The 26,867-nt window shown below is 40.5% G+C and overlaps 1 protein-coding gene across 14 annotated transcripts in view; it reads right to left on the bottom strand.

Moving 5' to 3' along the window:
• gtdc1 (glycosyltransferase-like domain containing 1) overlaps positions 1 to 26,867 on the bottom strand; it is a 426,961-nt gene that overhangs the window by 93,098 nt on the left and 306,996 nt on the right. For 5 of the 14 annotated variants that reach the window (XM_041201712.1, XM_041201716.1, XM_041201713.1 and 2 more), the window contains 3 exons: positions 13,284 to 13,354; positions 10,579 to 10,670; positions 3,560 to 3,697 (listed from right to left, as the gene is read on the bottom strand). In XM_041201712.1, the coding sequence (XP_041057646.1) occupies positions 3,575 to 3,697; positions 10,579 to 10,670; positions 13,284 to 13,354 (286 nt within the window). In that variant the 3' untranslated portion in view covers positions 3,560 to 3,574. Of the gene's footprint in view, positions 1 to 3,202; positions 3,371 to 3,559; positions 3,698 to 10,172; positions 10,278 to 10,578; positions 10,671 to 13,283; positions 13,355 to 26,261; positions 26,599 to 26,867 lie in introns of those variants that run through there. The other 9 variants (XR_005944629.1, XR_005944631.1, XR_005944632.1 and 6 more) reach the window with 6 other exon arrangements.

Below are 26,867 nucleotides of genomic sequence, written 5' to 3'. Positions count from 1 at the left end.
TTCATTGAAACCTGACTGCCATTTTAACCAAGGTCCTGGGCGGGGAAGTAATTGTGGTTTTTCTGACAGGAAGAGGATATGGGGCCAGAAGAGGCCCAAGTAGATAAGCCGCTTCATTTCTTTTCACTTTTCAGGCCTCCACTGACCCACGCCCACCTTGTGATCGATTTCATGTGTCAGGGACTATTTCTTCAGTCTATAGCACTGGTCTCCTGCTCCCTGACACTGCGCTCCTCCCAATGGCAAACTGATGAGGCCCAGAAGTTAAAATGTCCCAAGCCTCAAGCTTGCCAGCCTCCTTGGCCTGCCTACTCACCTCCCAATCCCCACCCGAGTTAAAATTGAAACTTATTGCTGCAGAGTTGTTTGGTAACAAAGGAAACATGCAAATATTAAGATTGATCCAAAGTCTGACATATTTTATATTCTCATTGCTATGGAAAGTTTAAACAATGGAGAATAAAGTCCTGATTTTCCAAAGTTTTGCTGGTAACTCACTGGGGAAGATAGAGACTTTGGCTTGACCTTTTACCAGCCATGAAGGTGAAGGGCCCTTGAAGATCTGAGCTGATTTTAGATGTGTTTCAAATTTTGAGTTTCGGCAGTTTCTGCAGAAATTGACATTTAACCACAAAGTGAAATCTTAAATACAAGATGGAACTCAAAGACAACCTCCACTGCGTGTAGCTTCTTTGACTGAAGCAACCATTCCTGGTCCATATTGTGGTCACAGCACAAAATACCTGGCTCAGAGGTAAAGAGCTGCTCCTCATACAGATATAGAAATGAATTTATGCATGCATATAATGTGAGCTGGACATTATTTATTTATCTGCTAGGAGTTGGGAAGGACAATACTATTTATTTTCTAGGGACCAATTTAAAAAGTACCTTACTTGTCTTTGGGAAGATCTCTTGTCAACTTCTTTCCCACTTCCTCCACTATCATGTCCACACCTCCTCCCCCATCCCATTTCTAACAGCAAAGCTAATGATGACGTCTTGGGGGATCTGTTCCTTTTGTAAATGTGTCATCCACAGTGCTGAGATGAAGGATAACATTAAACAGCATGAACTGAGTTGCATTCTACAATAAGCCCAATCATGCATTGGACCAAACAATGAGTATCATAGGACTATATCCTTGCTGAAATAAGATTTCTGTTGTACCTTTGGGAATCTTGCATGGGGCATGTAAAGAAACAGACCTAGTCAAGCATCTTTTCAACAGATATTCAATGAGATAATAAGACCTTGGCTTTAGTTTCCTGGCACAAAGTTAAGTACCAATTTTGTTGGTCTGTGGTGCTAAAATGAAATAAAATGAGAGGGAAGAGAAAAAAATCAAATAAGATACAAAGCAAACTTCTCAATGTATTTTCTGGCACCTTGTCATTGTGCTTAGTGCTGCTGTGAAAATAGAATTAGATTCTATGCAGGCCAAATTTGATTGAATGATTAAAATCTTGGGGTAATTAACAGGAATGTGTAAGCAATTATGTATCTGAAGAGGGAGGGAGAGAAAATCACGAAAAGGGAAAAAGCAAGATGGTGAGGAAAAGACAAAGTTCAGCTTTTACTGAGTTTTAAGTACTGCCAAAAGGGCTATAAAGGTCATGCAGGATGTATTATTGCATGCACAGGTTACTTAAACTCCAAGGGACAACACTTTAACGTTTCTATCTAGCAAATGTCAGTCAGTATTTATTTTACCCTTTGGCTACAGTTTAAGTATCAGTCCTTTAATAACATTTCACACTATCCAGTGTTTCAAAGACCAACAATACACAAATTTGACCATTTTGGAGATTGACAGTGTTAAAATATTGACCAATTTATAAATAATAATGCTCAAACCCCAAGGATATCATTACATCATCAAATTCACTAACTTTAATGCCAAGGTAAAAAAAACTTTAGCTCCTACAAGCAGGGAATTATAGTTGATAATTCTTTTATTCTTGCCCTTTGGCTTCAAACACTTATCAGAACTTCAACTTCAGTAAATACTTTGATGGCAATATACATTGAGAGTCTTTTCTGTTAATACTAAGGAATGGAAAATTTTTCTACTTTTGTGAGTTAGCAAGAAGTACTCTCTTGACAGATACATCATGGTAAAGTTCCCAATCAAACTGAGCAGAAGCCCTACTGCAACATTGTGACATTGCCATTTCCTCCACTATCTTTACCATCTCTCTGATCAAGATTGACAATTTAATAACCAGTAGCGCTGAAGACTGGGCAATCAGATGCCCTGTATGAATCTACTGTGGACTGTATTTAGAATGGTCATGCCTATTTTACTTGTTCATTTGTTAATAACCTGCATTCATATAGTGCCATTAACATTGTAAAATATCCAAAGGCACTTATTTAAATTGTAAGAAATCCAAAAACTTAAAAGATAGAGCACTACTGTAAAATGTGAGCATCTTTACTAGGATCACAAAAACTAATGGTCACTTAGAAAAAAAGAAACTGTATTTAAATCGTGCCTTTTTCAGAGCCAATTGTCCAAATTACTTTTGAGGTGTAGTCACTGTCATTTTGGAGGCAAACGTGGCAGCCAATTTGTGTACAATAAAGCTCACAAACAGTGAAATGACTAGATAATCTGCTTTTAGAGATGCTAACTGAGGAAATGGAATTCTTCAAATAATATCATTGGTTCCTTTATGTCCACCTGAATGGGGCAGGAGGATCCTTGGCTTAACATCTCATCTGAAAGACAGTAGCTCCAATGATGCAGCACTCTTGGACTGAAGTGTCAGCCTAGATTGTGTATTACATTCCTTGTGGGGCAGGGTGGAGAATGGAAGTGTCAGAATGAGGAATTAACTTGTGGGTGTTGGTGTATGTGGAGTTGGGGAGGGGTTATAGAAGCAAAAATTGTTGGCATTTTGGGAACTCAGCGGGAACCTGATGACATCCGTATTTAACTGTTGTGCATTTCTAAGCACCCAGGAAAACGTTATGAAACCAGCCGATCTGAGATATAAAATTGCAAAAAGTAAATCGATTCCACCTTTAACCCTGGATTCTGGCCTTAACTGCTAGTGCATGGGTTTCCTGGGCGGTGTGAAATTCAGCGGGTTAACAAGGCGAGAGCACATCTGTGAATGATGGGGTTAACTAACTGAGAGGCTGAAAAACCCTTAAATATCAAACTATGATAGCTGTTTCTTTACCTATGTGAAAGATCTTTTCTCAAAGAAGTTGTTCCAAGAGTGTGCTTTCACTGCTTTGGGGGTGATTTCCAAGACTTTGGAGTCATTTCTTCTATCTTGGACTTTTCTGGCTTCGATGTCAACATCCCAGTCACCCTTTGCAGCAGCATGGAGGCTGTTTATGCAGCTTTATCTTGGGCCTTTGGTGAGGAACAGGGGGAGCAGCATTGTTAATACCAGCAGCAGCAATGGCAGTTGCTTTCTCCTCAGCTATCTGCCACTCCACAGGACTAAGGCGGTGAGCACAGTGCTCCAGCTCGCAAGAGGTGATATCATCAACACACGATATTAGAGACAGAGGATCAGGTTTCTGGACATAGCTGAGAATGAGTGCCTCAGGAAGTTCAGACTTTGGTCACTGCTGACATCTTCAGCCTCTGAGAACAATACATCCTTCTGAGTGGACCAGCTGGGCATATATTACCAGTGCCAAGTTCGCCATTTTGCCTCCAGCTCCTTCCAGGAATCTGTTAATGAAATTTGCAGGATATTGCAATCTCCTATGCACAGGTGCATTCCTCAGGTGAACTAATGCCATGTTTGCCAGAGTCGACAATTATGTCCACTCTGCTACTGATGACATCTGCCAGAATGAGAGGGCCGCCTGATATGCTACTCTGGCTGAATTATTGGGAGTCACAGGTTGCACCCATGCGGCAATCAAACCGCCCTTAGATCAACCAGCAGGACTCGCCAATTGATAAGGATTCAAATCCATTAATGTTCAGGTGGCATGTAACCACCAGGAAATTATCATGCACATCTATACAAGATACCCAGAAAGTTGCCATGATGCTCACATTCTGCACCAGGCAAGTCTACTACAGATCTTCGCACTTCCAAGCAGAGAGAGCGGATGTTTCTTTGGAAACAAGGTCTACACTCTAAGGATGTAATTGATTACACCTATGAGGATTCCCACTATTGATGCGCAGGAAAGGTACAACTGAAGCCACATGAGCACAAGAGTGGTCACTGAGCAATTTATTAGGTTGCTGAAGATGAGATTCAGGATAGATATGAGGTTAAGTATGCAGCAGCAAGGGTGTCATGAATGATAGTGGTCTGCTGCACCTTGCATAACTTAGTATAGTAAACTGGAGTTGCAGGAGAAGGAAGGTAACAACCAATCTGCATCTTTAGAAAAGGACAAGGAGGAGGAAGAGAAGAGACAACAGGAGGAGGAGGAGGAGCCTGATCTTGCCGAAGTCTCTACAGCTGCTCAACTAACTGCCAGCATGTCCAGGACAGATTGATGCAAGCAAGATTCAGCCAACCTGAGATTATGCAGCCATAATGAGGCTGTACCCACTGAACACCGAGTCCCAAGCCACCCTACACAAAACATTCCCACACTCAATCATCCTGCCATTTCAGTAACATATAAGCTCACTTTCCATTCATGCCATATTATTTACTTCAAGGCTGATGGCCACTTGACAGGTGAGAGGTTTAATTGAAAATGAATGGAAGTTTGATAAAGTTTATGGTACATAAATATTGACAGTAAAAGTGACAATCTAACAACCATGTGATTTCCCTTGTGAAATGACAGTCTTTATCTTCCTTTTCCTATTACTCCTACATGGTGCAAGCCAGAGCTAGAGGCAGACTGCTGGTTCCCCAGCTACTGTTCAGATGACACCCTCTAGGATTTGGGGCTCGTTTAAGACTCAGCCATTGGGGTAGGGGTTAGCATGTGGGGCTGTAACTGAGGGTGGAAGGGGCAAGGAGGGAGCATTGGGAGCACCATGAACTGATTCCCAATTTCCATATGCCCTTTTGTCATTTTCCCACCTGCGCTTTCTATTATACAAGAGTCAATGAATACTTTGCTGCGCTTCCGTGAGGTGTTGAATGGACATGGTAAAGGTTTAGCCCACACTATTTAAGCTGGCAGATGGAGTATGCAGGCCAGCATGAAGCCCGTGAGCTTCCATGTCTGTTGTTCCATGCAGGAGGCCATCTTTTCTATGAAGGTAGGCACCAGTGTAAAGGCCCGAGGCATCATGGTACTTATGTTAGAGACAGACTCCTCCAATCTCTCTCCAATGGTGTACAGGACCTCTGACAGAGCCTCACGCACTTTCTTCTATTGCTCCAGAATTGCCCCATTATTGATGGTCTCTGAGCCCAGCATCTGCATCCAGCTGAACAAATCTTGGAGGGTCCTGTACCCTCCGATGGGTATTATTCCAATGCTGTCTCTCTCTCCAACACCTATGCCTGTTTTCTTATGGTGTGTGGCTCACTAACTGTGACAATCTAACTACCAGTCCTGGAGGCCCCTCTGAGGTGTGGTTCTGAGCTGGTGCACATTAGCTTAGAGCATTCTCTGAGGAGTCTTTGTCCTTTTACACTAGCTCCAATATTACACTATTTCTCAGCTGGCCCTAATAGCCCATTGCCTGATCTCCAGGGATGCCTCCAAGAGGGTGAGTGTGGGGAGGAGGGGGATGGTGTTGGCACCCTTCCCATGTTGAGACTCTATCAGTATGATGTTGACTCTCTCCTGCCAACTGTAAAAATAATCCATTATTGTGCCAGGGTTGCTTTAAATCCCAGGGCTTGAACAGTCAGGTGCGAGTCGGCATTACATCCACACACTTGCTCTGATTGGTTGGGAAACCTTGACGTGGGATATTAATGCCATGCTCGAGTTGAAGAGCCACAGCAAAATCTGCTCCATTACCTTTCAGGTTTCCAACCCGCTACCAGCCTCCTCTGCTGTGGGTGGATTCGGTTGTTAAAATTCGGCCTCTGCTGTAGAGCTTGAACCCACTAATCCAGGGGAAAGGCTACTACCAAATCAGGTTGCCTTCGTTGTTGCGGCACTCAGATTACAGGAACTTTCTGTTCAGTTGAGGCAATGGTGGTCAGGGAACCACCTTCGAATCAAAGGCACTACTTTGCGCTTGGTTTTAGACCTGGTGTTAGTTTCCCAAAAAAACTAATTTCCATTTCATTGCAAGAATTATGACTTTTTAAAAATACCATAAGTGTGCCAAATTGACTTTCGGCATGTCAGCAACCATTTGCTTTACACATCACAGGGAATACATTGGGCAGCATATGATTGTAAGTCTGGTCAAGTGATATTGTTTTTCTCATCTATGTTTGTTTACCTTTTAATTTTTTTTATTCACTATCACCTGCTGAAAAACAATTTGAATACACATTGGAAATCTGCATTCAGCAGGATAGGGCTTAAAGAGTTAATAATTTGAAGTATTTCCTAATTCTTATCAGGTTTCTGTGATTGGGCAAATTTGGAAACTTGACAGTACAAATAAATGAGAAAATTTCTAGGTGGAATTTTAGGAGATATGTCTAGCCCATAGCCATTACTAATAGAGTGTTTGCAACAGATCAGTTTATTTTCTTTTCCTCACGCATTCCCTATCACTCCTTTCCTAAAGCTCATGTGGCCATTCTTCAAGTGTGAATCTAGACAGTGAGTTTCCCACAATATAAAATAGGTTCCACTGTTATTTACAGTGACATCAGAGGCAAACAGAACATAGCACCCTAAACATCTGAGTCATGGTCCAGCAGTGTGATCCTTTGCAAACTTTTGTTTCAAATTTTTTGTAGTTTTGTGCTGCTAGCTAATGTTCACTAAGGTTTGCGTTAAAACTGCCTGAACTGAAATTACATAGGAACTATTTAGAGGGACTTTCATCCCATCAATCTGGGTTTGATTCAAATCCATGACCCAGAGATGAAAGTACAGTATGTTTTCCCACTGCACCACCCAATCCCCATATCATTAACCTCTAGTCACTCACTGCTTGAAAGTGTTTCCAGGCCATAATAACTACACAGTGACATTCTTGCTAATCACATTTACGTTTCACTGCCAGAATTTAACATTCCCTAAAATAGATAAAGAGAGGGGGCACCTATTCTTGGAAACGTTGTAAGAGACAATTGACCTCTCATTCATTCAGGGAAGTAACAACTGCAAAAATGTAAGAGCACACATTATTGAATTAGAAAAGGTTCAAATACTGGATGCATTTGGAGAGTTGGCAACAGTTTCCCTTTAAAGCTCAGACCTAACCAGAAGAATGTGCAGTATGCAGTGTGCAGGAATGATGAGGAACAGAAGAACTGTGCACTCAGCATTCTGAAGTATTATGAGCTGGCATCTGAACCATTGCCAAGTTAATAGACATTGAAAGATAATGACTTTGAAATTGTGTGTTAAATTGAGTTTTTGTTTTGCACATTTTTGACCTAATTGACAAGGTTTACCATTTTGCAGAGTTAAATTAATGGGATTCTTTTTATGCTAAAGTTTCATTCAAATAGCTACTAAAATTACAGCGATGTAAACTGGTCCAGTAAAAAGCTATTAATGAATTAATGCTACCGTACGTTGTTTTAGTTAATAAAATACGAAATGATATTCAGAAAAGCACTGCAGCTTAAGTTTCCAGCTGCCTTGGCATTTCAGGTTAAGGTTTCACTTTTGCCAAGAAGCACATACTTCCCATTGGGAATCCAGTTGGATTTTGGAATTGTTTTATGTTACTCTATTATATCTTATAAATACAGTAAAAACTCAGAGGGCAGGATTTCCCGGTCGGCGGTGGGGGCAGGACCCGCATGCGGACACGTAAAGTGACGCGGGATGATGTCAGGCAGAATTCCCGACGTCACCCCGCGTCATTTCAACTTTCAGGTCGGCGGGGGCGCTCTGAATCAGCTGTGTGCTCGCCGACCTGTCAATGGCCAATTAAGGCCATTTAAAAACTAATTGCACTAGTTAAAGGACCTGCCCGTCCAACCTTAAGGTTGTTGGGCAGGCCGGGAGCCCTAGCGGGCTTCAGAAAAAATATGAAACCTCATCCACGGGGAGGAAGAGGTTTCATGTAGGTTTTCAAAAATTTTGTAAAAGTTTAGTTAAAAGTGATGGACATGTTCCAACTCATGTGACAGTGTCACATGAGGGCACATGTCAGGGAAATTTTATTTTTTTATATTTAACATTTTTGAATTTGGCGCGGAACTCCCTGAGGCAGCACTTAGCCTTAGGAAGATGAGTGCGCTCTTTTGCACGCATGCGCAAAAGAGCACACTCTCAGCTTAGGGAATCCCCCCCATGCCTACACAGGAAGCACATAGAACTTCCTGGCAGACATCACGCTGAGCGGGCCTTAATTGGCCCACCCACGTAAAATGGCAGCTGGAGGCGCACCTGCTCATGCCCGCTACTGAACCTCTCCACCGACAGGGGGAGAAAGTTCTGCCCAAAGAATTCAGGGGAAACGGTGGTTTTTAGTGGTAATGTCACTGGACCAGTAAGCCATAGGCCCTGGCTGATGGTTTGCCACGGCAGCTGCTGGAATTTAAATTCAATTAATAACATTTGAAATTGAAAGCTAGTCTCAGTTATAGTGACCATAAACTAACGATTGTTGTAAAACCCCTTTGGTTCACTAATATTCTTTAGGTAAGGAAGTCTGCCATCCTTATCTGGTCTGACATACATGTGATGCCATATCCACAGTAATGTGGTTGGCTCTTAGCTACCCTCTGAAATAGCCTAGCAAACCACTCAGTTCAAGGGCAGTTGGGCATAGGTAACATATGCTGGCCTTGTCAATGACACCCACATCCCATGAAAGAATTAAGTTTTTAAAATTCCATACAATTCTTCAGAATAATGGAAGCAATGTATGCTTACAGTTGTAACAACACACAAACAATTCTGATACTGTAAATTGACAGTATCCTTATTATCCTTATGCATATAACTTTCAGGCATAACTTACGTAATCCTTGAAAGGTATCTACAAGCCCTACATCCTATTGCATGCAAGTATCCTTTTATACAAACATTAGTTGATTGCATTTAAAAATATTTCACTACACATTTTTACCCTGGTTATATTCATCAAAATAATTCTGATAGCACTCTTCCATTTCTAAAGCATTGCAGAAATCTAAAGGCTCTGCATATCATCATATGAATATGTCCATCTACCATCTGAACGAAGGTTCGCTCTATAATTTGTTCATTCCTTGTTTAACCTGCTGTATACCTTTATTTTTGGAGGAAAATATATATTTTTTGGAAAGTATACATCACTGATGCTGAAATTTTATTTTGCTCTGATTATTTTTATTCTTTCATGGGATGTGGGCATCGCTGACGAAGCCAGCATTTGTTGCCCATCCCTAGTTGCCCTTGAACTGAGAGGCTTGCCACACCATTTCAGAGGACAGTTAAGAGTCAACCATATTGCTGTGGGTCTGGAGTCATATGTAAGCCAGACCAGGTAAGGATGGCAGATTTCCCTCCTAAAGGACATTAATGCATTTGCTGTGCAATATGCAAGATTTCTACAGGGTCTACTTAGAATTTTGGTATTGACTGTGCCTTTAATTGGTAATGGCCATAGATAGTTTTCAAGAACAAATCATTATTGGCATTGAAATTTGAAAAAAAAGTTTTTTCTGAATTTTACAGACACACATCGTTCCCTGCAAGCTGTACGACAACACAAAAGTCCCAAACAGGCCATGCACAAGTTGGTCCTTTTAAGGTATCACCTGTGCACTATTGCACAAAAAACTTAAAGGGACCATGCACATAAATAAATCACCCACGCGCTTCAAAAAAAAAGGGGGAATAAACTAGAGGGATACCCCTCAAATTTCTTGCCATTTGCCATTGGGTCTGACATGGTAAGTTATTTTTACTGAGCCTAACTTTCAAATATGGCAAGACAATTGACCCATTTAAAAGTTAACCTGCTATCTGTTTTGCTTCCCTAATAAGTTTGGCTTAGTCTTAGGTTAGCTAAACATCTGAAAGGAGATGGGTGTGTTCACAACCATTTAAAAAAAAACCCTTGAAATTGTTTAATGGATTTGAGAACCAACAATAGGAACAAATTGGGTTTTCATTTCATACACCATGCAAGTTCAAACCATTCTAAACACAGCAGTGCCTCAACATTTGTTGTCGTTAACGTGGAACCAGCCAATTCCTGTTCATGCAGCACTAGAAGTGTTGGTTTTCCTGTTCATCCTAATCTAAATAAACAGAAAGCGTAGTGTCTAAACCCTCCTTTTCAAGTTTTGAACTGGTTTAATTTTTTGAATTAACTTAGCAATGTTAAATAAACACAATTTTTTTTGAATAGTGGCAGTTTTTGATAGTGTAAATGTTTGGCTCAGTTCTAATTTATGCGATTACAAAATAAAGAAGGACCAACTCAGATGTTCATTGCTTGGTAATTCAGCCTGTAATGTAATGGGCAGCACCTTGTAAATGCAACTTTTGAAAAACAAATGGTTGTCTAGGTTTTTTTTTTCTGTTAATTAAATAAACTACCTGTATAATCCTCCTTCTTGCAAGATCTGGTCTTTTGCAGAAATTCTGAAGCCTTTTAAACAGCTGTTCAGGTGTAGAGTAGAGATACACATCTGTAAGTAAATCAGATGGAAGTTTTTGTGAAACAAGCCTGAGAGAATGTATGTAAACATTAAGTCATTTTACTGATTAGCACTACATACTGTTCAGCTTTCTATGGGAATCTGAAGCAAACAAACAGAACATAGCTCTGGTATTAGGTACAGTAAGATGGATGTTATGGAAGGAGAGTGTACATATAATGCAATTTGCAGTGCTAACCCCTTGGTGAGAATCCATACTCCTGCTAGAAAATAAAGTTTTGTTTTATAGGTCAAACACTAGCTTCAAAATATACTATAGGTTCAATCAGTATTTCAAATTGCAATCCTTCATTTGTTCTCGTGTTACCTCTCAACTTACATAGAATTCTACCACTGTGCCATACCTTGTGAAGGTTCTGTCAAAACCAGGGTTGGGCAATTTCCTGGAATTGTTCTCACTCAGCCACGTACAGCAATGTAATGCTGGTGGAACAGGAGCAGCTCCAATAAATTTTACGGCCCATGTCTCCAAAAAGCAAAACAGAGGTCTCTGCACTGTGTACTGGGCAGGCCTTAGTAAGGTGACATCTTCAAAACAGACATCAACTCACTGGTGTCTCAAAATGCCAAGCAAAAAAGTATCTTGGGAATAAAGATCCTGGCTTGGAGTTTGGCCATAGTTTGCTGTTGTGCCTCTGAATTCATGCTGGCATCAAACTAGGTTCTTAAAGGGATGAGGGTTTTGTGGTGAAGACTGGAGTGCACAATTTGGCAGTGTTATACGTCCAAGCTTATGTTGCAGCACAGTATACATTGGATTAAATCCAGCACCAACTTGCCAGAGAAACTAGGTAGAAGACTCTGGCAATATCTAGCCCACTGGTAAAACAGTATTTTTTTTTTCCTTTTTTCCAAACCTATTCTACATAGGGATAAGGAATGTTACAGGTTTTTACAAAAGAAAAACTGCTTAAACAATATCCTCGCACAACAAAATTCTTTCTAAAATATAAATTCAATAAAGAATGCAACAAATCCAACAAAGTATTTAATAAATCCAATAAAGAATGAAGCAGAAGCTTCTTTAACCAGAGAGTGTTTAGAATGTGGCATTTGCTACCACATGGAGTATCTCATAGCATAGATGCCTGTAAGGGGAAGTCAAATAACTACATGACACGGAAAGGAATAGGATATGCAGATAAGACTTAGGTGAAGTAGGGTTAGAGGCTTGTGTGGAGCATAAACAACAACAGAATTTTTATATTTTTATAATTGGGCTGAATGGCGTTTTTCTGTGCTATAGATCCTATGAAATTCTAAATTATCCCTTTCATACAATCATTAATTTTACAGGTCAAATATTATTTTTCCTATAAGAGGAACTATATACATTGGTGCATTCAATAGAGTAGATATTTATAAGAAAATATTTGAAAATGATTACATTTTAAGGTTTTGTTCCTAATAGGTAATAATGGTTTGCTGATTACACAAACTAAGATGTGAAATGGATAACTGGCAGGTTCTTTGGACTCTAGGTGCTGAGCAAAAATTACCCACTGAAAGGAAAAATTGTTTCACTCAGCACAGTACTTTTTGTTAGCCCTTTATTGGCTTAATTTAGTTCCATATTTGCTTTATAAAACAAGGATTCCTCAAGTTCCCATCTTTGCAACATTTATACAGATTTCATATACTTTTTACTTCCTTTACTGACAATTTTTCTAAAAAAAATTTCAATACATATATCTAGCTCTGTAAAACATGCTTTACGGTCACAATTTCTATTTGAAACTGAGCCTCGAGATTACATTGCAGCTAGTGTGGTGGGTGATGACTCTATACAACTTAAAGTGGCCTGGAACTTGACTGGGGCAGGGATCACATCATTTAGAAGGTAAGAGCCTTTACAGATAGCACTCAATCCATGTGATCACTTGGACTAGTTTTGAATGCCTGAGGGAACCATAGAGGATTTTCAAGACTAATTTTTTTCTGTTACACATTCATGCTTCAACCCTGTGCTTGCTGACTTACATTGGTTCCCAGCCTAGCAATATCTCAGTTTAAAATTTTCATCCCTGCTTTCACATCCTTGTCTTTGCCCTTTTCTATCTCTGTACCTGCTCCAGCCCTTAAACTCTCTGAGATCTCTGGACTCCAATTCTGGCCTCGTGCACTTCTCTGATTTTAATCATGCAACCGTTGGTGGCCATGCTCCCAGCTGCTTAGTCCCTAAGGTCAGGAATTCCCTCTCATAACTCTCCATCTCTCTACCGCTCTCTTCTGCTTTATATTACTCCTTAAAACCTACTCTTGTCCAAACTTTTGACAGATGCCCTAATATCTCATGCGCCTCAGTGTCAAATGTTTTGATAACGCTTCTGTCAAATACCTTGGGACAGTTTAGAAAGTTAAGGATGTAAGTTGTTGTTGTCAGCTTTAGTGTTTTTTCTCTGCTTTTTTGGCTCTCCCAAAAGGTTACGTGGCTGTGGTTAGGGCAGTGGGACTGAGGGGAGGGAAGAAATGTTTAGTCATGGTGCTCCAGCCATTATGGTGTGGGGCAAGGTCAGTGGAATAGTTGTGTCTTTCAAGCCTGTCAATTTCATATGTTCATATATACTAATGCAAGTAACTTACCTGGAAAGATCTCCGGATAAACTAAGGCTTTAGGACACAATGGGTAGCAACCACAGTGAACTGCTTCCAACCTAACAAATTAAAGCACTTCAACAGGTTAATATAAAAATTAGAACAAAAAACAAAAATATACAAGTAAAATTACATATCATGAGGAACTCTATATGCTCCCAGGGCTAAGAAATCCTGAAATATGTAAAGTAATCAGTAAGCCCTTATTAGCATAACTATCTAACTTGCAGGGCACAATTCTGAACACAACTGATATCTTCACTTTCTTATTCTGGGTTGACACTATTTTGAAGTTTAAGATATTTGAACTTTAGCTGTACATGCAATGTCTTGAGGTACATGATCTTAAAAAAGTTCTGTTTGTGTTTTCTAGTTAGAGGGAAGTGGTCAGTTATTGATAGGAAACCAGTTGTTCCTCAGCAATAATGTGGCTATTTTGGTTGATACAAGCTAACCTAGAAACAGGAGCCCTTGCAAATAGGGACTGTGGTCATGTTTTTTATTAAAATAATTTCAAATGCTTCAAAATAAAAATGTGTTCGCCTCAAAATTGGACAGTAAATCTTTGCAGTCAACTACTAAAATAATAGCCAGGGGCAGTTTGAGTATCCAACTGTGTTCAATAATTATTTATCTTGAAAATGTTGCTTTTTTTTATACTTTAGGGTGCATTCACACATTGCCTGGATCCTGTTTCACAGTGATGCTCACAATGATCTGCAAATGATGGGTCAAGTCCAGACTGAATGATTCTCCAGACCTAACTGCTAACCCTAGCACTATGTCTAAAATGCAATGTATATATGGTCTTTTATAGCTTGGGTCCCAGAGTGTTGAGAAGAAAAATAATAATTAAAATAAAAATGATTCCCCACTCAGTTGTCCTTAAGGGGATGCAGTTTGTACTAATTATGAGTTTAAAAAAATAATTAAATATGTATGCTAACACCAAAGGAATTCCCACAAACTCCTAACAGGATCTGGTGAGCATCTTGTGAATAGGGTTTCCAAAACCAATGCAAACTTTGGAGTATTTTGCTCCATAGCTCCATAATTCTGAAGGTAACTTTTATCCATTTTGCCCTTTGTTGTTTGGCCTAATGCACATAAATGTTAGTAGCTGTCAGGGGCATTCAGCACTGCCTGGTGCAAGTTTCTTTCTTGATGGGAGAGGCCATGGCTCATAATCAACAATATTCTGCTGCACATGGCTCAGACTGGGAACTGAGCAGAGTGCCTTGAGTCTGATCTGTGCCATTGATACTCACTAATCTCTCATCAAGTACCTTCAACAAATAAGACACAAGACCCAAAAGGCATGACACCAACAAGGTTGAAACGATTAGCAAAGATGAGATAAATCAAAGTTAACAATGCTGAGCTTGGATTTTAAAAGCCCATGGATTGTTGAAGATGGACAATAAAATTTGCATTTATTTGTACGGCATCTTCATGACCTCAGGATGTCCCAATACACTTTACAGCCAATGAAATACTTTTAAAGTGTAGTGACTATTGTGAAGCATGAAATGTAGCAGATAATTTGCACAGAACACAATCCCACAAACAGCAAAGTACTAATGACCAGATAATGTGGCTTGATGATGTTGATTAAGGAGTAAATATTGTTCAGAACACTGGGTAGAGCTCCCCTGCGCTTCTTTGAATTGTGCAATGGGATTTTTTTACATATACCTGAAGGAACAGACAAGGCCTTTATTTAACATTTCATCTGCAATGTGGCCACCAACAATGCAACACTGAGGTGGCAGCCTACAATATGCATTCAAGTCTCTGGAGAAGGAAAGAAACATAGACAACCTAAACACCAAAAGCAGACTAGTGGCCTTGTAATCACTCCCAGAAATCCATTATTGTTCTTTTTTACATTTTGTACAAACATTGCATAATATTACTGCATCACAGTAAATACGTATCTGACTACCCTCTATTGACCTTGAAATTACAGGGTCTTATGAAATCACTATGTCTGCTAGGTTCAGCAGGAACATTAACCCATTTATTTTATTGGCTGCTTAAGCAAGGGATGAAGAATTTCAAGCAAATCCATCTTCACACTTTAATTGATCAGCATAATTTAATGGTCATAGTGATGCTGTTACGTTCAATGTGCAGCCAGACTTCTGTTTGATACTACATTATGTATTTGATAATTTGACCATAGGTTGAAGTTCCTCCAAGAAAAGTACATATTATAACTTCAACAAAAATCTTGCAAGAGTAAAATCCTCCACCTCAATGCACAGCTGACCTCTCAGTGTTGGGACTTGGACAGAAATTCACACTCATTCAATTTCTCTGCTCAACCTTCAAAACTCCCCAGTTATCCTTCACTGGACTGGGTCAGGCGGTTTCTCAAGTCCTTGCAATCTCGTGTGTTCCTCACCTCTCTACAACTGTCCCTCGGGCTAGTTGCCTCAACTGCCCTGACCGCATGGACTTACCTTTCAGCCCCACACCTCCAAATCTTACGTCAGCTTATCATTACTCATCTGCTATCCTACTCTCCCAACACTATCTCAAGTTTGAATCCTCTTGGATAAGTCCATAAATACCCTCTCTGTGCCTATCTCAGATACTGTGTGGGGCCCACTGAGGCATCTGTCGCTGCCTCCTTACAAGCAGAAATCCCAACTATCCATCCTCCTCTCACTGACCTAATGCACTGGGGCTAATCTTGCCAACCTCCACCCCACTGTCCCATAAACTTCTACATGCAGATAATTTAAAGGTGTTTTTAAAATGCTTTTGGAGAGGGAGGAGAGTCATTTCCAACTTCTCTCACCCCCAAAAGTTTGGGGGTGGGAGGAATGGGAGGTAGTTCCTTTATTTTCATAATAATTCAAATAAATCCCATATTTTCTTTGAGGCTAGCAACCCTAGATATTAGAAGACAACAATCTCACTGCAGAGAGTCAATTAAACAAAGGCAGGTGGAGAAATGTGGGTCCTAGGTGCTAATTCTGACACTCCAAATTAACTTCTAAATTTAATATTGGGCTGAAAAGTTATAAGCCCACAGATGTATTTGGAAATGTCCAGTAACAGGACTTTGTTAATAATTTTCGACAGTGCCATCAGTATTTCACCTTACATCCTTGTTATATAAATGGTGCCAGTTTGAGTTAACAAGACTGCCTCACTTGCACTAGCAATGTTATATTTACTCCATCAGTAATGCTCTGGATTCCTTGAAATCCGTTATTGAGGATAAGAGCATGTACACATGCTGTGGCACTCCTTATTGAGGAAATTAGAATAATCAGTCTGTGTGTCCCATTTATTCTGGTTGCATTAACTTCAATATACTTACTGTCATGAATCTACCAACCCACAGGAGGACTGGACTCACTTCAGAAAGGATAGGCAATTTCAAAACATGCACATGATAATGCAACATTATGTTATGCCATTTATTTCTCAGAAACAGTGCCAGCTTCAAGTTTTAAACTAAATCCAGTTGAATGCTGCGTACTGTGTCACCAATTTGGTGGTCTTACTACTGTCTTATATTTTGTCACATTCTACCTTTGTTTGCCTACACCAAGCTCTTTAAGCCAAATTTATCTCAGTGGACTATGAAAATACCAGCAAGTACCAGTAACTGTTGTTTACAATTTACATTAACAATTTAGACCTGGGAATAGGAAATACATCTTCAAAACTTTTTGACAACAAAAAATTACACAAAGGAAGTGTGCGACAAAATATAAGATCTTCTCTCCATCGTAATGTCAGATAGTGGGGATATTTGCTGATGATTGCACAATGTTCCATACCATTCACAACTGCTCAGATACTGAAGCAATCTTTGTCCATATGCAGCAAGACCTGGACAACATTCAGGCTTGGGCTGATAAATGAAAAGTAGAATTCTCACGTCAGTGAAGTGCCAAGCAATGACCATTTCCAATAAGAGAGAATCTAAACATCTCCCCTTGACATTAAATGTCAATACTATCGCTGAATCCCCCACTATCAACATCCTGGAGGTTACCATTGACCAGAAACTGAACTGGACTAGCCACATAAGAGCAGGTCAGAGGCTGGGAATTTTGCACAGAGTAACTCACCTCCTGACTCCCCAGTGCCTGTCCGTCATCTACAAGGCACAAGTCAGGAGTGTAATAGAATATTCTCCACTTGCCTGGATCCAGCAACACTCAAGAAGCTCGACTATTCAGAACAAAGCAGTCCGCTTGACTGGCACCCCATTCAGCAACCTAAGCATTTACTCCCTCCCCCATCAATCCATAGTAGCAGCAGTGTGTACCAACCAAAATCACCTTCCGAATCCATGACCTCTACAACTTAGGAGGACAAAGGCAGCAGATGCATGGATACACCACCACGTGCAAGTACCCCCCAAGCCAGACTCCATCCAACTTGGAACTATATTGTCATCCCTTTACTGTCCCTGGGTCAAAATCCTTGAATTCACTTCCTAACAGCACTGTGGATGTACCTGCACTAGATGGGCTTCAGTGGTTCAAGAAGGCGGGTCACCATCACCTTCTCAAGGGCCATGAAAGCCAGCCTTGCCAGTAAAGCTTACATTCCATGAAGAAATAGAAAAGATTTAAAAAACTTACAGAATGGAGTGTAACTGGCAAATGGATTTTGACATAGGTGTGAGGTGGTGCTTTTAGATTGGAAGAATAAAGTGGTCACTTACTGAGTCTGAATGGGGTAGAGGAGAAAAAGAATCAAGTGGTGCATGTTTGAAAATCACAAGAAGTAGCAAGATAGGTTAATAAGGCCATAAGAAAGCAAACCAAGCACTGAGATTCAATGCTAGAGGGATAGAATTGAAAAGCACAGGAGCCATGTTAAACTTGTATTGAACCTTGGTTAGACCACAGTCTTGTCTCTGTATTAGCAGGAGGAAATAGAAGCATTGCAAAGAAGATTCTCAAAGATGACAGCAGAACTTACAGGAAAAGCTGAACCGATTGGGCCTCTTTATTCTAGAAAGGAAAGTGCTGAGGGGATGGCCTGATAGAGCTCTTTTAAAAAGGCTTGATAGGATAGAGACAAAGAAAACACAATAATTTTTGGCTGGAGTCTCAAACTAGAGGTCAAAAGTATGAGACAGTCAGTAATAAATCCAGAAGAGATTCAGGAGAAACCTTTTCACCCAATGAGTAGTTAGACTGTGAAATGTGTTACAAGGCATGGTTGAGGTCAATAGAATAGATGCATTGAAGGAGGCTAGATCACAGAATCGTTATGGTGCAGTAGGAGGCCATTCGGTCTAGCGCATCTGCGCCGGTTCACTAAATGAGCAATTCCTTCATCTTTTCCTTGTAACCCTGCACATTGTTCCTTTTCAGATAATAATCTAATTCCCTCCAAATGCCTCAAGAGCCTAGCTCTACCACAGTCTCAGGCAACCATTCCAGGTCTTAGCCACTAGCTGAGTGAAAAAGTCTCTCATGTCTCCATTGCTTCTTTTGCCAATTACCTTAAGTCTGTGCCCCCTTGTCCTCTATCCTTCCACCAATGTGAATAGTTTTTCCTTATCCGAATACGTCTATCAAATCTCCTCTCAACCTTCTCTTATCCAAGGAAAACAGTCCCAACGTCTCCAATCTATCTATGTAACTAAGTTCCTCATCCCTGGAACCATTCTCATGAATCATTTCTGCACTCTCTCTAATGCCTTCACATCTTTCCTAAAATATGGCGCCCAGAATTGGATGCAATACTCCAGTTGAGACCAAACCAATGTTTTATACAAGTTGAACATAACCGCCTTGCTTTCATCTAATGTCCCTAATAGTAAAGCCTAGGATACCGTATGCTTTATTAACTGCTCTCTCAACTTGTCCTACCATCTCCAATGATTTATACACATATACACTCGGGTCCCTTTGGTCCTGCACCCCCTTTAGAATTGTGCCCTTTATTTTACCTTGTCTCTCCATGTTCTTCTTACCAAATGAATCACTGCACATTCTCTGCATTGAACTTCATCTGCCACTTGTCTACCCACTCCACCAACATGTCTATGTCCTTTTAAAGTTCTATACAATCCTTCTCACAGATCTCAATACTTTCAAGTTTCTTATCGTCCTCAAATTTCGAAATTGTACCTTGTACATCAAGATCTAGGTCATTAATATATATCAGGAAGAGCAAGGATCCTAACACGAACCCCTGGAGAACTCTACTTCCTTCAGTCATTAAAAAAAAATATTAACCACTACTCTCTGTTTCCTATCACTCAGCCAATTTCATGTCCATGCTGCTCCTATCCCTTTTATTCCATGAGCTATCATTTTGCTCACAGGTCTGTTGTGTGGCATTGTATCAAATGCCTTTTGGAACTCCATGTACACATCAATTATCAACCCTCTGTTACTTATTCAAAAAACTCCAGCAGGTTAGTTAAACACAATTTGCCCTTGACAAATCCATGCTGGCTTTCTTTAATAAACCACATTTGCAGTTTGCAGAGAGAAAGGAATAGGGATATGATAGTAGTACCTGATGAAGAGGGGTGGGAGGAGACTTGCGTGGAGGAAAAACACTGGCATGGAACAGTTGGACTGAATGGCTTGTTTCTGTGTTGTCGACCTGATGCAACAGTATGATAATATTTGATATATTCCACAGGAATCACCTGAGTTTGAGGGGCAGATGCCATACCTGCATTGGGAGACCTCAGACATATCTTTCTAACGTTTTTTAATGGGTCTTGCTCTTCTCCTTGGAGCTAGAGTAATGTAAACCTGAAGGAAATGCCACTTAGTTGATTTGTTCACGCTTTTTACTCTATTATTCATTCAAATAGATACCAGTTGACAAGCAAGCTTGGAATTATTTGAGATTCAATAAATTGAAGCAAAATATTACTGTAAACAACACAGCATTCTGAATCAGTTGCTACATTGGATAGTTCGCTGGGTTATTGTTTTATGCTTGTAAAGAATTCTGGTGCCTGTGTCTTTACTTGCACCAAATCCTATTCACCTATTACCCATGTGCTCACTGATCCACGCTGGTTCCTTGCTAAACAATGCCTCAATTTTAAAATTCTCATCCTTGTTTTCAAATCCCTCCATTGTTCACCCCTCCCCATCTCTGTAATCTCCTCCAACCTACAATGCTCTAAAATAACTGCACTCTTTTAATTCTGGCCTCTTGCGAATCATTGGTTTCAATTGCTCTACCAGTGATAACTGTACATATAGTTGCCTGGATGCTAAGCTCTGGAATTCCCTCCCTGAACCTTTTCAACTCACTGTCTCGCTTTCTCCTTTTAAGACATTCCTTAAAATCTACCTCTTCAGCCAGGCTTAATTTCATGTGGCTTGGTGCCATATTTTGTTTTATAATGACTGTATGAAACATCTTGGAATGTTTAATTACTTTAAAGGCGTTATGTAAATGCAAATTGTTGTTGTAAGGTGGCATTTCACTGATTCATACATAACTCCACCACCTAAAACTTCAAGACAAGTTAACAACCATAAAAAGAAGATTAACAAAGAATAACAGATCCCTGAGGGTAAATAAAAGGTGCATCGCAAATCACAACAGTGAAATTCACATGTTTTAGAACTGTCATTTGAAATCTTAGATCGAACCACTACCTTGTTTCACTCCAGGGTGGCTATCCAATTTATGCTGTCCATTCTGTGGAATTATTTTAGTCAGTCTTTGACTTTACTGTGATGATCACAAAGGGTGCTGTACGTTGCCACAGTTGATGTGTCACTGATATATGAAAATCTTAACACTAAAGAATTAAAAACTACATCACACAAGATCTCTCTTGTACTTAATGTTCTTACTGGAAAATTCAATGGAGAGTGAATTTAACCTCGTCTGAGACGGGAAACTTGAAATGAAGTATCAAGTTCCAAATAGGATATTTAAATTTGATTCTCTATTTACAAGCTAATGTGAATCATAAATCATTTGAGACCATCTCCCCAAACCAGGTAGCATCAATAAAGGAAGCACTATGCTAAAGACAGAGCCAAGCAATCCCACAACTAATGGATCAGATCAAAGCTCTGCAGTCTTGCTACATTCAGTTGTGAATTGTGGTGGACAATCAGACAACTAACTGCAGGAGGACGCTCCACAACATTCTCATCCTCAATGATGGGGGAAGCTCAGCAAGTGAGTGCAAAAGACAAGGCTGAAGCACTGGCAAACATCTTTAGCCAGAAGTGCAGAGTCAGCATGGCCTCCTCCTGAGGTCTCCAACATCACTGATGCCATTCTTCAGCCAATTCTATTCACTTGACGTAATATAAATAAACAGCTGAATGCATGGGCTATAGCAAAAGCAATGGTCCCCAACAATATTCCAGCTGCAGTGTTGAAGGCTTATGCTCCAGAACTATCTGCGCTCCAAGCCAAACTGCTCCAGTACAGTTACAATACTAGTATCTACTCGATGATGTAGAAAATTGGCCAGGTATATCCTGTCCACAAAAAGGAGGACAAATCCAGTCCAGCAATTACCATTCCATCAATCTATTCTCAATCATCAGGAAAGTGATGGGAGGTGTTGTTGACACTGCTACCAAGCAGCACTTGCTCAGCAATAACCTGTGCTCAGTTTGGGTTCTGCCAGGGCTACTCAGTTCCAGAACTCATTATAGCCTTGGTTCAAACATGGACACAAGGGGTAAGTGACTGCCCTTGAATTCTAGGCAATATTTGACTAAAGTGTGGCATCGAGGATCCCTAGTAAAATTGATATCAATGGGAATTAGGGGGAAAACTTTCCACTGGTTGCAGTCATACCTAGCACAAAGGAAGGTGATTATGGTTGTTTGAGGCCAATCAGGACATAGCTGCAGGGTTCCTCAGGGTAGTGTCCAAAGCCCAACCATTTTTGACTGCTTCATCAATGATCTTCCCTCCATCATAAGGCCAGAAGTGGGGATGTTCACTGATTATTGAGCAGCATTCAGCTCTATTCGCAACTCCTCAGATAATGAAGCAGACTGTACTCCTATGCAGCAAGGCTTGGGCAACATTTGGCCTGGGCTTATAAATGGCTACTAACATTCGTGCTGCACAAGTGCCAGCCAATGACAATCTCCGGCAAGAGAGAATCTAACCAAAACAAAAACAGAAAATGCTGGGAAAACTCAGCAGGTCTAACAGCATCTGTGGAAAGAAAAACAGGTAACGGACTTGAAATGTTAACTGTTTTTCTCTCTACAGATGCTGTTAGACCTGTTGAGTTTTTCCAGCATTTTCTGTTTTTGCTTCAGATTACCAGCATCCGCAGTATATTGCTTTTATGTGAGAATCTAACCATCTTCTCTTGACTTTCAATGACACTATTATCGCTGAATCCTCTACCATCAACATCTTGGGAGTCACCAGTAATAAGAAACTTAACTGGACAAGCCATATAAATACAGTGTTTACAAGAAAAGGTCAAAGGATGGGAATTATGTGGTGAGCAACACATTTTCTGATTCCCCAAAGCCAGCATCTACAAGGCACAGGTCAGGTGTGATAGGAATATTTTCTGATTGCTTGGATAAGTGCAGCTCCAACAACACTTAGGAACCTAGACACAACTTGATTAGTACTTCATCCACCACCTTAAACATTCACTTCTTCCATCACCAACACAACGGGGCAGCAGTATGTATCATCTACATGATGCATTGCAGCAATTCATGAAGTCTCCTTCAATAGAAACTTCCAAACCTGTGAGCTCTACCAGGCTAGAAGAACAAAGTCAGCAGACACACAAGAACACCACTAACTGCAGTTCTCCTCCAAGTGACACATCATTCTGACTTGGAACCATATTGCTGTGCCTTCATTGTGGCTGGGTCAAAATCCTGAAACTCCTTCCCTAACAGCACTTTGGGTGCACCTATACCACATGGACTACAGCCTTTCAAAAAAGCGGCTCACTACCAAAGTCTCGAGGGCAATTAGGGATGGACAATCAATGCTGGCCTTGCCAGTGATGCTCACATCCCCGAAAGAATATTAAAAAAATGAGAATTTGCAAAAAGGAACAGGAGGGGCTATTCATTTCATCAAGTCTACTCTGCTGATCTGTCAACTGTGGCAGTTCTATTTATTTCATCCCAATTTCCCAACCTTTCTCCATATTCATTGATGGTAATTTCCCATTAAAGCATATACCTTTCTTCCAAAATAGCAACTGATTCACAATTTTCTGCTCCTCACATTCTCACCATCTCTTAGCCTAGATTTTTTTTGGATTTGTTTTAGCCAGTTTAGTCCAAACTTATAAGATTATGTTCTTTTGCTCTCAGTTCCTCTACCACATGGAAAAGTCTTTCCTCATCTACTCTTGTCAATATTTTAAATACCTTAATTAGATTACCATTTACAAGAAAATGGGGCTTTTAGAGAGTCAGCACACTCAAGATGGCTAAGTGGCCTACAGCGCGCATGGTGGCAAAAAAGGTCTGGCACAGCTAATGGGTAATGTATTGATCCTGCCACTAATGGTATGTCAAGCCAGTCCCAATATCTGTAAACTGTTCTACTAACATTTTTAATTGTTTTCTAATTTCAATAAAACTTGGTTGGACTAGTATCTCAATTCCTGATTAATGACGTCCAATTTTTTTTTTGTGCAAACTTTTAAAGGTATGATTGCACAATGTTCAGCACCATTCAGGACTCTGCAGATACTGAGGCAGTATATATCCAAATGCAGCAAGACCTGGACAATATCCAAACTTGAACTGACAAGTGGCAAGTAACATTTGCACCACGCAAGTGCAAGGCAATGACCATCTCCAACAAGAGAGAATCTAGGCATCGACCCTTGACGTTCAATAGCATTACCATTACTGAATCCCCTACTATCAATATCCTGGGGGCGGGGGTTGCCATTGACCAGAAACTGAACTGGACTAGTACTGTGGCTATAAGAGCAGGCCAGAGGCTAGGAACCCCATGGTGAGTAGCTCACCTCCTGACTCCCCAAAGCCTGTCCACAATCTACAAGGCACAGGACAAGAGTGTGATGGAATACTCTTCACTTACCTGGATGAGTGAAGCTCCAACAACACTCAGGAAGCTTGATACCATCCAGGGCAAAGCAGCCTGCTTGATTAGCACCCCATCCAAAAACATTTACTCCCTCCATGACCGACGAGTGGCAGAAGTGTGCACCATTTATAAAATGCACTGCTGGAACTCACCAAGGCTCCATAGACAGCACCTTCCAAGCCTACGACTGTTGCCATCTTGAAGGACAAGGGCAGCAGACACGTGGGAGCATTACAACCTGGAGGTTCCCCTCCAAGCCACTCACCATCCTGACTTGGAAATATATCGCCGTTTCTTCACTGTCACTGGGTCAAAATCCTGGAACTTCCTCCCTAGCGGCACTGTGGTGTACCAACGCTACATGGGCTGCTGCAGTTCAAGAACCACTTTCGCAAGGGCAATTAGGGATGGGCAATAATGGCTGACCCAGACAGCAATGGCTACATCCCACGAATGAATAAAAAATAACTCCATCTGCATGTTGGATTATGTAACAGATGACTACTGTCTCTTTAAGGGCAGTACTTTAAGTGTCTTGTTGCATTTCAGAGACCACAATCAAAATTTTGATTGGAATCATGGAGTCAGGAGGCATGAATGTATCTCACAAAGGACAAGGCAAATCCCCAAGTTAAGGGAAAAATCCAGGGAAAAATTATATGCTAATTTGGGTCTATAGGCAAGAGTTGGTGAGGGGCCTGTGCTGAGCTCAGCAAAAATTCCCATCTCCTAGGAAATAAAGAAATCTGCCTCTTCAACTAAGAGTCCATACATCATGCTATTGCCAGGTCTCTATTAGTTGTCAGTCAAAGTGTCAGTGGCCTTAAGAATGGCTTAAATGTGGCAAATTTAAGAGTGTCATTGACAATATGGGGACGATGCACTGATAATTACTGCTTAGCTGTTTTTGGCACGGGATAATGGCAGAGTGGCACAGAAATCACAGAAAATGATGATCTGGCATAAGTAATGGCTGAAGTCATTCATGCTATAATTTCATGGAGCTTTATGCTACAATAATGGAGCTCACCATAGATGTACCTCTAGCAAATTCTGGGTCAATGTTTTAGATAACAGATACTTTGCATAACTACAGTATTTGCTTGATTTAATATCTGACACTTCATGATGAAATCCAGCATCCTATTCTTTTTGATTGTATTATACGCCTGTAAGCTAGCTTTTATTGACTGATGTACCTAGCTTCCTAAATGTTTTTTTAAAACTACCAGCCCTCCTCCCAGTGCTTCCCCATTTAGACTGTATTTCCATCTGCCATTCTTACATCCAAAGCATACCATCTCACACTTCATTACGTTAAACTGCATCTGTCATCATTCCACTCACTCAATCAACGTCCTTCTGTAATTTTCTGCTCTCTTCTTTACAATTCACAGCACCATCTTGCTTAGTATCATTGCAAGCTTAAAAAAAACCCTCTCTTTTTTAATTCATCTACGGGATGTGGGCTTCGCTGGCTGGGCCAGCATTTATTGCCCATCCCTTTTTGCCAAATCAAGGTCAATTATGCACAGAATAGGAAAAATACATAATAAGAAAACAAAATAGACATGAGTCTAAAGCAAAAAAAAATAAACTCTCAAAAAATTCGTAATGAAGTGCACAAATCCTGCAAGAATGCCAACTTCCAATTCTTATATTGTGCACGGATTAAAAGCTTTAGCATTGACATGTCTGTGGTTCTTGCAAGCCTTTCACCAATGCACCTAGGAAATATCCATCTACAGTTTCCAAACCAAACTACTTTAAGTCCTTTGGCTCATCCTGCATCCTTACTGACCAGAACTTCATGTATATGTGTGGATTTGTATTTTGAAATGAGTGGATAGCTGAGACTTCATTACCATGCTGCCAGGAAAATATTAATTATTGATCAAAAAAGCAAAGTCCTCACACTAAAACTCTATTTAACTATATTTAATCCAATGTTCATAGAACTAATACTAAACTGCATTAGACAACAGATGGCAATATTTATTTTTCATCCCCCAATTTCTCTTCCTTTCCTGATGGCACCAAATTCTTGTTGGGGGTGTGCTTCCACAAACACCAGGTGCCCTCCAATACCTTCCCTAAGCAACTATAATTGACTTGTGCCTCAACACCGAAATATCAGCAGTCTTTTCAGTTGCGGCAGGGACTTTGCAGACCAGCCCAGCTCAATTTCTTCCTCAAACAACTTCCACGCATACACACTTCCAAAAGAGGTTACAAAAGCAGTACTGCAAATGCTGGAAATCTGAAAAAGCAATGGAGAATGGTCAGAATACTTGGCAGGACAGGCAGCATCTGTGGAGAGAGAAACAGAATTAATGGACAGGATTTTACGTCCCATCAGGCGAACATCCCGATATTTTATGAGAGTCGGCAGCGCGCCCACTGACAATTAAAAGGGCTATTAAGGCCCTTAATAAATTAATTAAAACCTATTTTCTGCTGCCCGACCAACCTTAAGGTTGGTGGGCGGGTGAATTGGCCAGGTGGCCTTTTGATTTTTTTAGCAAACCT

Source organism: Carcharodon carcharias, chromosome 12, assembly GCF_017639515.1.
Source record: "Carcharodon carcharias isolate sCarCar2 chromosome 12, sCarCar2.pri, whole genome shotgun sequence".
NCBI classification, from domain to species: domain Eukaryota; kingdom Metazoa; phylum Chordata; class Chondrichthyes; order Lamniformes; family Lamnidae; genus Carcharodon; species Carcharodon carcharias.
This window is presented reverse-complemented; position numbering and strand designations above follow the sequence as displayed.